Source organism: Leucoraja erinacea, chromosome 27, assembly GCF_028641065.1.
Source record: "Leucoraja erinacea ecotype New England chromosome 27, Leri_hhj_1, whole genome shotgun sequence".
Lineage (NCBI taxonomy): Eukaryota > Metazoa > Chordata > Chondrichthyes > Rajiformes > Rajidae > Leucoraja > Leucoraja erinaceus.
The window spans coordinates 27,557,032-27,573,951 of NC_073403.1; the positions used below are offsets into that span (position 1 = coordinate 27,557,032).

General features: G+C 41.5%; 1 protein-coding gene across 1 annotated transcript in view; it reads left to right on the forward strand.

The window, feature by feature from the left end:
• sumo1 (small ubiquitin like modifier 1) overlaps positions 1-13,173 on the forward strand; it is a 46,409-nt gene extending 33,236 nt beyond the window's left edge. The window contains exon 5 of the mRNA XM_055657348.1: positions 10,789-13,173. Coding sequence (XP_055513323.1) covers positions 10,789-10,857 — 69 coding nt within the window. The 3' untranslated portion in view covers positions 10,858-13,173. The remainder of the gene's footprint in view (positions 1-10,788) is intronic.
• The last annotated feature ends 3,747 nt before the right edge of the window (positions 13,174-16,920 follow it).

Genomic DNA, 16,920 nt, shown 5'->3' on the forward strand with positions numbered 1-16,920 from the left:
TTAATGCTTGGAAAGATGTAACTAAATCAACATTCAAAAATGCATGGCACAAACTTTGGCCTACAACAATGTTCGATGAAAATGAGCCTGCAGATGAAGACTTTGAAGGATTCCGTGTCACTGACGAGAAGAAGATGTTATCAAACCTCATTGCTTATGCCAAAAGTGTTGCAACAGAAAATGTAAAAACGTTAAGAGTCAGCTGATATCGAAGAAGTGCTGAATGTTGACATTGACGCACCTGTTGTGCATTCCTTGAGTGATGGAGAAATTGCTGTAATGGTGTTAGATAACAATAAGCATGAGGATAGTACAGGTAGTGATGAGGATGATGGCATTGTGAACATAGGTGAAAAAATGCCCATAGATGATATGGTAAAACTGTGTGATAAGTTAATTGGTGGCATGGAACAACGTACATTTATCAGTGCCCATGAGATTATGGCAGTTTATTCAATCAAAGAGAGACTGCTTAGACATAAACCTCTGTTAATGAGACAGATGACACTGGAGGAAGTCTTTAAGCCCGAGAACGATGGGAACGATGTGAAGCACAAAGACGATGGTCACCATAACAACGATGACGACATTGATGTTTCTCCAGGATCCTCAAAATAGTTGTTTTGTGCTTTTAATGCATGTAACTATTTTTTTCATGTGTTTAGCTTTGTTTGAGCCAGTTTATGTTTAAAGTTTTACTTAACGTTTATCTTGTTTTTATTATTTATTCGGGGAATTCAAGAATCCCCGAGCTAGGCCACCTAATAATAGCTGATTCTCACGTTACGAGCTGACACAAGAGGTAACCCGAGTTAAACCTCATGGTAATAACGTACGATTAGCGTGCGCCATCCGTGGACGCATCGTGGCGCTAACGGCAGGTACTCGTGTAACTTGTCTACTCTTGCCAAAAATCAAACATGTTTGAAATTTTCCACGAGTCAATTTTACTCTTGTGGTTAATAATTGAAACATTTTAACGATGTAAGAACGTAGTGGCCCGTGCGTCTACCTTAGTGTATCGTGAGTCTACCGTGGGAACTCTTTAACTCAGCGGGCAGGCAGCAGCAGACTGTCGCTCCCTTCAGTTTCCCAGCGACAGTCACCTGCCACGGGAGAGAGATCATGCACTGTTGTAGGTCTCCTTTGCACGTCGGTGTTTCTGTCTTTCTCCACTCATTGTTGGCCCCATCTGTCACCACCCCCACCTACACCCCTCTGCGTCCCGGCCATGTGTGTGACCCCTCCCCTCTCCAGCTCCCCGCCCATTGCACCGGCGCGGGGGCTTTGCACTGTCTTCACGTCGGCGATGCCAGCAGGTCCGTGCCAGTCACCGGAGACGTCAGGACCAATGGGACATCGACCACCAGGCCCACTGCAAGCTCGGAGAACCCAGAGACCCACAGCCAACAGCAACTCCAGCCCAGCCCCGCTCCAACTCCAGAGGAACCCGGGTTGCGGATGACGGGGCGCAGCTCGGGCTGTGGGCGAACTGCCACTTGTCGCCGTAGCGGCCCATCGGGGAGCGGGTTCCTGTTGGTCCTGACGTCTCCGGCAGGTGAGCAGGAGAGTGGGGTTGTTTGCAGTTGCAGAGGGAGGGGGCAAGGGCGGTACAGTTCCCAGTCTCAGCTCCTGTCCAGGGGGGTGGCCGGAGACGTCAGGAACAACGGGACACCGACCCCCAGGCCCCACTGCAAGCAGCAGGAGATCCCAGAGACCCACAGCCAGCAGCAACTCCAGCCCAACCCCGCTCCAACTCCAGAGGAACACGCTTACCGTAGGGGCAGAAGCTGATGGTGTGCAAGGTACGTCTTGTTCTTGGGCTGGCGGATGAGGGGGCGCAGCTCGGGATGTGGGCGAACTGCCACTTGTCGCCGTAGCGGCCCATCTGGGAGCGGATTACTCTGGAGTTGGAGGGGGAGGGGGGTATTGTGCTGTTTGATCGCCCCCTGCTATCCCAGGGACAGGGAGACACAGCGGCTTTTGAGACTGGTGGGCAATCACTTCCAAAGTTCTGCCCACACAGTCAGTACACCTCTCCTACACTGCATTTCATACAAACATTTATTCTGCAAGAAAAAACTACATTGAAGACTCAAACTCGCGACCGAGTAACTGCCGGGATCGAGGCGCAAACTCGCGACCTAGCTCGGGGATTCAAGAATCTCCGAGCTAGGCCGCCTAAGGGCATGCAGCCCCGCTAGGGTGACATGAGTGCGAGAGGTGATTCAATGCTGCGGTCACATTTACAAATTCAGGAATTCATTCAACACACTGCATTTCATACAAACATTTATTCTGCAAGAAAAAACTACATTGAAGACTCAAACTCGCGACCGAGTAACTGCCGGGATATGAGCTGAGCACTCGACCACTGAGGCAGATATGTTAGCAAATACCACTGAGTCAGCCGTTAAAATCTACGCTAAAAATCTTCCATTCCGAAAACCGAAAAATTCCGAATTACGAAAAGTGTCTGGTCCCAAGGCTTTCGGATAAAAGGTTGTGCACCTGTACATTAAAAGTGCTGAATAAATAGAAGTTACTTTTATCTGAAACTCTCAACCCTCCTTTTCATATTGATATTTCAATTCCTATAACACTATTTTTTACAGCAAGAGGTTGCTTAGGTACAGAACTGTGACATTATCACCAAACTGCCTGTATGTTTCAGATATAACCCCACATTCTTCTAAACTCAGTAATACAGGCTTAGTTTGTTCCATCTCTCTTCACACAATAAACCCAACATACTAAGAATCGATAGGATGAACCTTTGCATTCTGTCCTTTTATGTGTTTCTATCATGGCAGTAATGAGTTGTGCATGACATACTTTTTTGAAATGCAGCTGAAATACTTCATGAGGAAATGCATTTCTGTAACATCTTTCATGACCTGGTCAACTGAAGCACCCAACTGCAGGCAGTAAAAACAAGAAACTGCATTTACTGCTCAATGCACAAACGGACCCAGAGATCTGGAGTAACTCAACAGATCAAGCAGCATCTCTCAAGAACATGGATAGGTGACGTTTCAGGATCAGTGTTCTTCAGAGAAGCTGCTTGGTCTATTGTGTTGCTCCAGCATTTTGTGCCTTTTTGTGCCCAACAGCTCGTGCAGTTACTATTCTAGTTTAGAAAAATAGAAGTGTTTGTATCCAGCATGCTCTCACAAACAGCAGGTGATGAAAAACGGATAGATTGTTTCTTAGTTATGCGTGTTTAAAAAAATATATATTGGCCAGGACTGAAAAGAACTGCTCCTCAGAATAGCGCACAGGGCTCTTTTGCATTCACTTGAATGCACAGACAGAGCCTTGGATAAATGACTCCTCTAAAAGTTGGCTTTGTGATGACCACATTTGAGTGTGATTTCTTCACTAGATTTACCAAGATATTCCCTGGGTTGGAACATTTCAGTTATGAGGAGAGATCCTCAGCCGAGGATGATGAGGGCTCATAACTAGAAATTTTCCACATGGGAAACGTTCAAAAACAAAACAAGCATGTAGGTGAGAACACATTTAGTGGAGATTGAGACAGAAGAGAGAATGCTATGTGCTCGGTTTGACATGGCTCACCCCAAGCTCCCCAGTTGCAGCCCTCCAGCCCGAAGGTTTCTCCATTGATCGCATGGACTGATCGGCAGCATTGGGGAAAGGCATCTGCCTCATGATAAACTCTTCCTGGTATTCAGACAAAATGGTCCTGTCCAACTCCTGCTCTCTGCACCAGGAACACTTAGCGGTAAAGTGCCGTCCCTTCTATCCACGAAGAGAATTCATCCTCATCACCATGACTACGGTCTACATTCCACCCTAGGCTGACATTCATCTAGCAATGGAGGAGGTGCACGCCGAGATCAACAAATACCAGAAGACATTTCCCGACCTTTCGCATCATAACTGGGGATTTTGTCAAGACCAGTTTGGAAAAGTGATTTCATAAACATCAGCAACACGTATCCTGTAACACCCTCAACCACTGCTATTCCACTATCAAAGATGCTTCTTGCTCTATCCCTTGCCCTCACTTTGGAGAATCAGTCCATCTTGCTGTGCTCCCCCTTCCTGCAGAGTCTGAAGAGCGCTGCTCCAGTGGTGAACTACTCAGAGGAGGCAGAGGAATGACCACAATTGCTTGGAGACGGTAGACTGGGCAATGTTCAACAGACCAAGAAGAATATGCCACAGTTGTTACCAACCTCATAAGAAAATGCGTGGAGTAGTGTGTTCCCACCAAATCCATTCAACTTTTCCCCATCCAGAGGTCCACAGTCTTTTGAGGATCAGATGTCGGGCATACGGGAATTCCAGGTACGACCCACATAAGGCCATCAAAAAAGCAGAGACGCTTCACTTTAAATTGGAGGTTGAGGAGATGTTTGTTGGATCATGGGATAAGAGTAGAATTAGGCCATTCGGCCCATCAAGTCTACTCCACCATTTAATCATGGCTGATCTATCTCTGCCTCCTAACCCCATTCTCCTGCTTTCTTCCCATAACTTCTGACCCCTGTACCGATTAAGAATCTGGATGTGGTGGGGCTTGCACACCAGCGCTTCCTACAAGGTAAAACCAAGTCGCAGCTCGAATGACACCTGGGTGAGGTCAGCGCGTTCTATCCATGCTTCAAAAAGGAAAGCATTAATATACCTTCATGGCTTCTTGTAGCCCCTGATGGGAATGTAATTGCGGTCCCAAAGCTAATGTCAGAAGATCCTTCATGAGGGCGAATCCTTGCAAAGCGTCTGGACCTGATAGTTTAACTGGCGACATTCTCAAAACCTGCATGGACCAACTGGCTGGAGTTTTTGCGGGCATCTTCAACCTCACATTACTGAGGTCTGAGGTTCCTACCTGCTTTAATAGGGCTTCAATAATGCCAGTGCCCAAGAGGACTAAGGTGACATCCCTCAATGACTACCAACCAGTGCCATTAGCGATAAAGTGCTTTGAGAAGTTTACTACGGTGCATATAAACTCCTACCTTAGCAAGAATTTGGACCCACGATAATTTGCCTACCACCACGACAGATGTTCGGCATATGGGACTTGCTGACTCCACTCAGCACTGACCATTTGGACAATGAGTACAGGTACTTCAGACTGTTCATCGGCTACAGCTCGGCATTTAACAATCATGCCCTCCAAACTTGGTATCGAGCACCAGGAACGGTGCATCTGCACATCCTTATGCAACTAGGTCCTCGGCTTCCTCATCAAGAAACCACAATTGGTATGAATTGGCGATAACTTCTTCCTTGATAATTCTCAGCATGGGAGCACATGAGGACCCGTGTACTCGGTCTCCTGCTCTATACCCATGACCGTGTAGGCAGGCATACTTTCAGATTTGCCAATTATACCACTGTTAAACTAATTACGGGCAATGATGAGTATCGGAGGGAGATTGATTGTTTGATTAATTGGTGCCAGAATAATCACCTTGCTCTCTAAACTACGTACTGTCTTAGTTACACTAAGGACTTCAGGCTTCAGGTGGCATAGTGATGCAGCGGTAAAGTTGCTGCCTACAGGGCAAGAGACCCAGGTTTGATTCTGACTACGAGTGATTGCCTCTACGGAGATTGTTTATTCTCCCCGTGACCTGCGTGGGTTTTCTTCGGGATCTGTGTTTCCTTCCACATTCCAAAGACGTACTGTTTTGTAGGTTAATTGGCTTTGTATAATAGTAAATTGTCCCCAGTGTATGTAGGATAGTGTAAGTGTGCAGGAATCGCTGGTTGGTGCGGACTCTGTGGGCCGAAGGGCCTGTTTCCGTGCTGTATCTTTAAATTAAACTAAACTAAACTTTTTGGACTAATAATGTTTTTCATTTGTTGAATTTTGTTTTGTTTATTAAGTTAAGGTTTCAATGTCAGTTTATTGTCAAGTTATCTGTACATACTGTGTTTACAGGCCGTTATGCTGCAGTAAGAATAGCATTGTTCCGTTGTCAGTACATAGGCCAACTAAATACTTTTGATTCTTGAAAAAAATTTCACCCGCGTTGGAGTCAACCTGGCTGGGTGGAATGTAAGTACTCTCACAAGATTTAAGAGGTTTCTGCACAAGCACCAGAATTGCCAAGTAGACCAAGTGACCAAGCACATGTAGTCAGGATTGAACCTGGTTCTCTGGCGCTGTAAGGCAGCAATTCTACAGCTTTAGTCCTTAGTGTAACTAAGACCGTTGTAGCTTGTAGTTTAATGTAGACCAAATGCTGGTAAATTAGTATAGATATGTATTTTCTGATCGACGTGGAATAGTGGGCTGAATGGGCTGACTCTGCACTGTATGACTCCATGATATTCATTCCTTCTCTATCCTGTGTCGAACAAGGTTGGCAAATGTTATCCAAACACAGATACTTGAATGCCCCACACACACACACGCACACACGCGCGCGCGCGCGCACACACACACACTTAAATGTGCATGATGTTTGGGGAAAACTTCTAACAATAATCCTGATGACTGAATGGAAAATTATCACAAACATGCACTTCTTTATTAGGTAATCCTCATGAATTATGATTTTACAAATCTGTTGTTTCTAACACAGCATAGAGAAGTGTGGTAAATGAGCATTGATTGATAGATGTTCTATGGGTACTAAAAATTCTCCCATTTTAAATTATAAATGAATTAGCATTGAAAAAGGGTTTATTGAGTTGTACGTCTGTGTTATTACGTTACACTCTTTACATGGCACAGTATTTATATAATTGAAGGAGCAATTTTGGAATTTGTAGACAGTTTTATGTACTAAACAAAATATGTCAGGGTTCAGTGACGCTTTATTCGTTACTGGCTTGAGTGAGCTATTTTTTCCTGTTTTGCAATCTATTTTAAGAAAGTCTTGCAGCAAAATTATAACCTGACAATCTTGGCAAAGCAACTATCTGCTTCATGGGAGTTCTGCCATATTCTGACTTGCAAAGCTTTTGAAATATGCAGCCCATAATGTCATTCTCACTTGTAGGTGAGGAAGTTTATTTCAATCCTGCTCAAGAATTTGTGCATATAATGTAAGGTTCAGCATTACACAACATTTTGATTTAAGTTATGTTGTTGTGTATAAATGTACCTAATTTTCATATGCTAGTTAAAACCATGTTAATGTAGATATTTTTTTAATTTATGTATTGTTGGTTAGTGTGAAATTTCTTTGATAATGTTGAAACGATTTAAACTTGGTGCTTGAGAAACAAGAACTTTTTCAAGAAGAGTCTGTTGCATTATGGATTAGAGTAGCTATAGCTTTAATAATCACTCCTCCTTAACCAATTAACTATCAGTGAGCGTGCAAAATATTTGCAAGTTATAAATAGCTATTGCTCTTGCTTTGCTTGGTATTATGTTAGTATTGGAAATAGAACATTTATTTTAAACCAGAATCAAAAGGCAGATTATTATCTAAATGGAACAAGACTGTAAATGAGTGAAGGACAAATAAATCTAGATTCATTAATTGCAAAAAATTATTAGGCGGGTTCAGCAGATAATTAAGTGGGTATATGGCATAATGGCAATTATTGCAAAGAAGTTAGGATTTTAAAATAAGCATGCTTTGTTAGAGAGTTCAAGAAGGAACTGCAGATGCTGGAACATTCCTTCTTGAACTCCCTAACAAAGCATGCTTATTTTAAAATCCTAACTTCTTTGCAATAATTGCCATTATGCCATATACCTAATTTTGTGTACCTTTGTTCGAAAGTGTTGGTGAGGCCACATCTGGAGTACTGCACACAGTTTTAGTCCTTAATAAAGGGTATAATACAGGTGCACAACCTTTTATCCGAAAGCCTTGGGACCAGACACTTTTCGTAATTCAGAATTTGTCGGCCTTTGGAATGGAAATTTTTTTGCGTGGATTTTAATGGCTGGCTCAGTGGTAGAGTGCTCGGCTCATATCCGCAAGGTCGCGAGTTTGCGCCTCGATCCCGGCAGTTACTCGGTCGCGAGTTTGAGTCTTCAATGTCTTTTTTTCTTGCAGAATAAATGTCTGTATGAAATGCAGTGTGTTGAATGAATTCCTGAATTTGTAAATGTGCCCGCAGCATTGAATCACCTCTCGCACTCATGTCACCCTAGCGGGGCTGCATGCCCTTAGGCGGCCTAGCTCGGGGATTCTTGAATCCCCGAGTTAGGTCGCGAGTTTGCGCCTCGATCCTGGCAGTTACTCGGTCGCGAGTTTGAGTCTTCAATGTAGTTTTTTCTTGCAGAATAAATGTTTGAATGAAATGCAGTGTAGGAGAGGTGTACTGACTGTGTGGGCAGAATTTTGGAAGTGATTGCCCACCCGTCTAAAAAGCCGCTGTGTCTCCCTGTCCCTGGGATAGCAGGGGGCGATCAAACAGCACAATACCCTCCTCCCCTTCCAACTCCAAAGGAATCCTCTCCCCGATGGGCCGCTACGGCGACAAGTGGCAGTTTGTCGAGTGGGTTGAAGATGACCAGGAATGTGAATGGAGGTGACTACAGAAGAATCAATGTTGAGGGAAGGGGTAAAGAGCAGGAGATTGCCAGAGTTTTTTGGAATATGATTGTTGGACAGGGTGCTTAATTTGGTGGAGATAATGGGTGTGTCATGCTATTTATAGTGTTGGCCTGGAGGTAATTTACATTCATGTGATACATTCCTGTGACAATAAGTATTTTCAATGCATTATTGAAAATAGTGCTAATCTCTCCTTTTACCAGCCAGGACCAGGCAGCACCAGAGACTCTAAATACTGTAAAATGGAGCCATGTGCTCTGATTGTCTGAAGAAGGGTCTCGACCCGAAACATCACCCATTCCTTCTCTCCAGAGATGCTGCTTGACCCGCTGAGTTACTGCAGCTTTTTGTGTCTATCTTCTCCTTAATTTCACTGATTGCTGCATCTGTGAGTCTATTCCCAAAATATCTTCATTGGATGCTAGAAACTGAGATTATCTTTTGAGATTCAATGCTTTTTATTTCTGATCAGGATATGTGCAACATTGAGAAGTTATCAGTTTCCCGATTGACTCTGAATTCACAATGAGCCATCATTTAATCAAATGCTATTTTTCAAAAACTTCAAACAAAAATTGGAAACAACAGCAGTATTCATCATTCCTTCCTCCTCGTATTTCTTGCCACAAACTTTGTGCTCTTGCGTTCATGCTTTTGCTTTTACACGCTCTGTCATCTCTTCCACACATGGAATGCGGTGTGTCTGGATGTAAAATATTATGTTGTCATGTGATCTTAATGAGAAAAAAGAAGAAACAGTTGGCAAGGAAAGGGAAGTTGGGATGGGAGGGTAGATTATAAGGTCTGAAGGGTCAAAGGATCACACCTCATCAATTTGATGCTGCTGCAGCACAACAAATCAACCATCTAGACAACAACCATCTTCACAAGCAAACGTGAATGCCTATTCTTTACATTTAATGACATTATCATCATTGAATCTCCCACCATTAATACAAACAAATATTCAGCAGCTTGACACCATGCAAGACAGAGCCACCTGCTGACTGTGCAACAGATTCAATTAATATTATAGCAACAGGTTAATTGCGCATTTAACTTTCATTAGTGAATTCTGAGGAAGTTGCTGTAATATAGTATGTGCTGTCGTTGGCATTTCCTTAACATCAATTTTGATGTTTTTAGATTTAGATACTTTTTAATAATCAATGTGCAGCAATTTTTGATACGGTAAACCAAATTTTTAAGCAAAGACTGAAGAAATTAACATGTGGGATTTTGATTTGTGTTGTTAATTCGAATTTTCTATGACTACTATTAACTTGTAGTGAGTCCTTAAACCAGTTTAACATAAAACCATTCATTGTACTTATACTTTAAGAAATCTTTTAGGCTTTAACGTGGTTTGGCATTTCTGCCAGAGTGTGTACAGAAACTTTTAAAAAGGTTCAACTAATGAAGAAAGTAACAACAGTCCTATAAGGTTTGGAAAGTCAAAACGAATTGCCCCAGTCATTTTTGCATTGTCATTTACACTCATTTTTTTGTGAATTATCAACTTTTCTTTTACTATTGTAAATGGCAGTATGGACACATTCTTGGTAAACATAGAGGTGAAAAATTACCGGTATAGATTGGAGTGCACATTTGAGATTATAGTCAGGTTAGCCATGATTTTATTAAATGGTACAGCAGAGTCAGGTGGCTGAATGGCTAACTCCTGCCCTAATTCTTATGTTTGCTTCTTCACACAGTAAACCTAAAGTATTTTTATCTATTTAGTATCTCTTGAAGAAGAGAAAGTGGTATGGACCTCAGCAAACAAACCCAAATGTCTAGATTTCCAGGCAGACTTAATTTCAAGTAGCTTTATGGACTTCAAAAGAAAAACATGGACAAAGTATGACAGAACTCTAGAAATTTAGACTGTAAACTAAATAAAAATGATTGATCAATTTTTAATCTGTGAAACAGTTTGAACTTTGTCATGATATTTAATGGTTCATCGTAAATTTATTTTTACTGATATTACATAAATTTATATGGGAAAATGTGGTTGAACAGCACCAGAAGGAAGTGGAAAAACACAAATGTGTGCAATATGTTTTGAGGATTCTAGGAAAAAATCCTAGGAAAAAATATTTATTTCACAAAATCTTTGTATGTCAGTCATGAGCAGCGGAAAGTTTGTCTCCTTTAACAATTTTTAGATTCTGTTGGAACAAAACAAAATGGAAATTGAGAGTATGAATTTTACTGGAAAATTGTCAGTTTCTGTATAAAATATTGAAAATAACTATTTTCATGTTTGTTTCCGCAGCTTGGTATGGAGGATGAAGATGTGGTTGAAGTTTATCAGGAACAGACAGGAGGATGGTTGAGAGCCTAACTACTTGTCACTGTATAAGAATCTCGGACATCTGTATAATTTCTTTATTGTTTCTTGTTAGCTGTAATCACTGATTTTGTATAAAAAAGAAAAAAAATCAAACAACTTTCTTTCATATAGTTTGTACAACATGTTGATGCCCAGCTTGAAGTTCTTATTTTCAGTATATTCTGTAACACAACCAATTCCGTATATTTAGCATAAATGGCAAAGTGCCATCTAAGATTTTTTTAAATAGAAACTTGTGATTTGAGTACCTTGGCTTGATAAATTCATATTTTTCATTGCATAAATAAGAACCATTTTGGATTCGCTTTTTTTCAAATTGTAGGAATAAATGGATTTAAGATTGTTGTATAAAATTTTCTTGCATTTAAAGGCATAATTTAAAACATACATTCCCAAATATATTTGAAATTGTAAGACAAGAGCAAAACGTATCTTGTTTTAGCTCATTTAGCTCATAAAACATCTGGTTTTAGCTCATTTTTGGCCAGACAAAATGTTGACAATTCTTGTTCCAACACCAATAGCAAGTGTGGAAAAAAGGAACAAAAACACTGTATCATGTTTTAGGTGGGTGTGAACTCGCAAGCTGTTTTAAGGAGTACAAGAGCAGTAATCATGCCACTGCACTGCATTTATATTGCATGTAAAAATTCTTGTGAAAAGCAGAATGATAGATGGTGCAAGACCAATGTTTGTCCTGGTGCTTTCTGATGGTCAAACTCTTTAAACATTTTTATATTTTAATAAAATGTTTCTGGAGCATTGAAAATCTACAGTTAGCTCTGCACAAGGATATTTCCTTCACTTTCAATCACTTCTTTGTATAATAGGCCGAAAATCCTTTGATTTTACTAATGGTTCAAGGCAAACAGACTTTGGCAAACATTATGGCAAACAGACTTTACTGCCATACTCAACTTTTCAATAACATTCAGTCAGTGAAAGGTTACATAGAGATTACCTGTAGAAAACAGTGGCAGGAAACAATTCAGATTTGTTAGGTCTTGTTCATTGTAGATATCAATTGATCTAGTTAAACCTCAAGAGAACATTTATTTTAAGGGATACTTCCTAATTTACTTGCAATCATTAACTCCTTACTTTTTATGGTATAACTGATGGTAGTTGCAACTTGGGGGAAACAAAATAAATTGTGTGTATTTTATATGTGTTCGTGGTTTATGATCACTTCTTATACATTGGAATGAAACGATGCTGAGAATCTATATTAAAAGAACAGATATTAAAAGATGTAAATGGATTTGCGACAAAAATAAAAGTTTTCAGACTACAGCACTTGCCATTATAGCAATTCCAGCACAACCAAGCAAAAGTGTGTAGAATACACTGTATCAACAGATACATGATTTAGAGAACAATTGTAGTTTAAAAAAAAAAATAAATAACCTGAATAATACTTTTAATCATTTAATCCAAGCCAATAGGCTGCCCAATTTTTGTGTTTCCTTTCACAACATTTCCAAATTTCTTATACAGATCTTAAAAAGATATGAATGAGGGTTGTTCAACTTTATACATAATCTTACATTAAAATGCTGAATAAAAACATGTTGAGGAAATAAGTGACAAGAACACTTACTGAGAAAATGTTAGCTTTTTGTTGTGTGTTTTACAACAACCTCACAATGAAACCTGCAAGTTATATTTCAAAAAAAAAATGTTTCCTCTGTTTATGACTGTGGCAACTTAGTACTTTTGCATCTAAGGCACATTCTTATTGAGCCCAGACTGCTGGGTTTTAAATCTAGGTATATTAAGAAACAAATTTGAAACAACCTCAATCTATGCTATTGAGTACCAGATCCAATGGAGAATTTTCCATAATGTTGAAATACAGTCACCAAAATCATATATATGTATTTTGCATGTATTCCGTCATCTATCTGTGCCACAAATTTCAGGCTTTTCTCCTGCTTTCTCTCTCCATCTCAGGTATCTTTAAAATCTTGCTGACCAGGTTTTTGTTCACCTCTTATTTTATTGTGTGTGCCTTGGTATCAAACTATGATTTGATAAAGCTCCTTTAGAATATTTTACTTTGTTGAAGTTGTTATATCAATGCAATTTTCTGTTGAAAATACATGGCTTGCTTTTTATTGCTAGCTTTGGACTGTTGACTTTGTTCAACAAGGCACGTTACTCTAAGTAACAAGGAAGCAAACCCTTTTCTTGCCAGTGCTGCAACTCATATAGGCAAAATGTGACAAATTCTATTCTTTGGCAAATCCTCCCATTCTCCAACTGACGTATGTAAAGATTAATTATACAATAAATGCTGTGATGGTACTTTGCTTATTTCACAAACATTTTATTTCATTCAATGAAAATATTATGCTTTTGATTTATATAAAAAAGAAAAAAGACATAAAATGCTGGAGTAATTCAGCGTGTTGGGCAGCATCCCTGGTGACATTTCAGGTCGGGACCCTTCCTCAGACCTTTTGATAGTACTTTGATTAGTGGAACCAATACCCATCAAGTAAATTATGAAAATAGCAAATTAGTTCTCAGAGGATGTGTCAAAATTAAACATTATATGAAGGATTTACATTCCCATTAAGTATATTTGTGACACCGGTAATTTTTAGAGATAGGCATTTATATGGGGTTTTAATAAATGTGATATTTCTCAGCATCTGAACTTAAATGCATCTGTAGAGTTGTTGAAGATCCTGTCTGACCTTGGCAGGATGTGGAGAAGATGGTCCTCCAGTGAGATGATCTAGAATCAGTTGCCACTATTTAAGAACAAGTTGTGGCCCTTTGACATTTAAGTTGTGGCAACAATTTTTCCTCTGACTTGTGAGGCTTTGGACCTTTGTCTCATAATTCATATATTTATGTCTTAAATAGTTGTCTCTGGATTAATTATATTTTGCTTCTTTAGAAGTAGTCCTATAGAACTCAAAGCTTGATCATCTGGGGGGGAGGGGATCCGTGTAACAAGGGATTGTATTCAGAAATCAAACTTCTTCCAGGAAATGCTTTTAAATGAAATGCATAATAAGATACATAATAAGATCAAACAAGAGGACATGACTTCAGAATTAAGGGACAGAAGTTTAGGGGTAACATGAGGGGGAACTTCTTTACTCAGAGAGTGGTAGCGGTATGGAATGAGCTTCTGGTGGAATGGTGGCGGCAGGTTCGTTGGTATTTAAAAATAAATTGGATAGGCATATGGATGAGAAGGGAATGGAGGGTTATGGTATGAGTGCAGGCAGGTGGGACTAAGGGAAAAAAGTTGTTCGGCACGGACTTGTAGGGCCGAGATGGCCTGTTTCCGTGCTGTAATTGTTATATGGTTATATGGTTAAGATGGTCAATATTTGTGAAGTTAATCAAGTTAAGTGCGATGTTGCAACACCGTGTTTTGGACTTTGGATATGCATTTTTGAAAGCTTTGTCCTTTCACACACTTAACCAAGTTGCCCCTGTTCACAAATACCATACATTTTGTAAAGAAACCTTCCAATTACAGGAAATAAAAATGGGCATTTACCCAAAAGGATAAAAAAATATGCACTAAATTGATACCGCACAAATGTCATTTTCCTTAAAACATTTAAAGAACTTTTAAATTGGAAAGATGCCATCTTGCTGAAGAAGTAGAAGCCTATGGTATAAAGTAAAGGGTAATTGCTCTGTAAACTGCCAGCTAGCACTCATGCAACATGCACTCATGTTGTTACTTCTCATCTTCTGATCTCCACTGCTTTCTGTCGAGACCTTTCCACAACTCCCTGGTCAACTCGGCCCTTCCCACCCAAACCACCCCCTCCCCAGGTACTTTCCCCTGCAACCGCAGGAGATGCAACACCTGTCCCTTTACCTCCCCCCCTAGACTCCATCCAAGGACCCCGGCAGTCTTTTCAGCTGAGGCAGAGATTCACTTGTACCTCCTCCAACCTCATCTACTGTATCCGCTGTTCCACGTGTCAAATTCTGTACATCAGCGAGACCAAGTGCAGGCTCAGCGATTGTATCTCTGAACACCTCCACTCAGCCTGCCTGAACCCACCTGATCTCCCAGTTGCCCAATACATAAACTCCTATTCCCAATCTGAACTTTCTGTCCTGGGCGTCCTCCATTGTCAGAGTGAGGCCCAACGTAAATTGGAGGAACAGCACCTTTATTTCGCTTGGATAGCTTACACCCCAGCGGTATGAACATTGACTTTTCCAACTTCAAATAGCCCTTGCTTTCCCTATCTTTCCATCCCTCCCCCTTCCCAGTTCTCCCATGTTTTATTGTCTCCGACTATATTCTATCTCTGTCCCACCCACTCCCCTGACATTAGTCTGAAGAAGGGTCTCGACCCGAAACATCGCCCATTCCTTCTCCAGAGATGCTGCCTCACCCGCTGAGTTACTCCAGCATTTTGTGTCTACCTGTGTTGCTGTTGCATAGGCCTGTCCCACTTACACAATTTATTTCGGCGACTTGTCGCCACCCGTCATAGTCGCAGCAGGTCTCTGAAAATTTTCAACGTTGAAAATCTAGCGGCGACCAGAACAAGGTACGACTCTTTGGGCGACTACTCATGACCATTCAGGCTTCACCCCGTGGGTATGTCGCCAGGGTGTCACCTGTCTAGTCGTGAGTAGTTTCGGTCACCCAAAGGGTCATAGCATCTTTCTGGTCGCTGCTGAATTTTCAACATGCAGGAGTTGGACAGGACTGCCACATCTGAGCACCACGCAGAGTTGACCATGAGGCAGACGCCCCCTCCTCTCCCTTTCCCAGATGCCATTGTACCGTCCATACGGTGGATGGAGAACCCTTCAGGCTGGACTGCTGAGTCTGGGGAGCTGGGGGTGAGCCATGTCTCTGTGAAACAGAACACAGAGCATTCCCTCAGCTCCCTTTGATAAAGCAGCCTTGCCCTTAAGTCCTCCACTTTGTTTTCAAGGGACTGTACATTGGCCAGTAGGATAGTAAGGAGAGGGGGCCGAGGTTCCCTGCGCTTCAGTCTGGCCTGAAGTCCTGCCCGTCGGCCACGTTTCCTGACACAATGGAGGCCTCCCCTTTGTTTCCAGGTACTGTGCTTACTGTACCTGCTGTTTCTGCGAACCTGCGCTGGAACGGGGATTCCTTCACAGACGGCAGCTCCAGCTCCGTAACGAACGGGGGTACTTTCAAAGTCGGCAGCTCCAGCTCCGTTGTTCCTGGAGGATCCAGCTCGTTGGCTCTGGAGGTCATCCCGGGGTTTCCAGGTACAGTACCTGCGTTCCTCCGTCGGGTCGGGTGATTTGCAGCGAGCATGGGAAAGTTTAAAGTCCGGGGCTCCCACAGCTGCGGGAGATCGCAAAATTGCGAGAGCAACAACCACCCCTGGCAGTGAATTCCAGGCACACGCCACTTGCCTGCAGATCTCCTTTAAGCTCCCTAACCCTACCCCCAGACCATAAAGTTATGTCCTCTAGTCCTTTGCATTGCCACCCTGAGAAAGGTTCCTAGCTGTCTACCCTATCTATGCCTCATATACACTTCTGTCACGTCGCCCCACAACCTCCGATGTTCCAGAAGAAAAAAATCAAGTTTGTTCAAACTCTTCTTTCCAGCTAATATCTTCTAATACAAGCAATATTCTAGTAAATCTCTTCCGCAGCATCTCCAAAGCCTCCACATCCTTTAAATACTGATGTAATTTAATGATCATAACAACCATAACATACGCCTTTGTTACCACTCCATGTACTTGTGTTGCTAGTTTCAGGGAGCCAGGTACTTGGATCCCAAGTTTCCTCTGTACATCAATGCTGTTAAAGGTTATGTCATTAACTATACTTTTCCCTTGCATTTAACCTACTGAAGTACAACTCACACTTGCTCGGGTAAAATTCCATCTGCCATTTCTCTGCCCATAACTGTATCCTTCAACAGTTAATTCCACCAATTTTGGTGTGATCTTCAAACTTACCAACCGTGTGTATATATATCACAAACAATAAAGGGCCTGGCATAGATTCCCATGGAACACTACTGGTCCCAAAATAACAACCTTCCACATCTGTCTTCAGTGGGTAAGC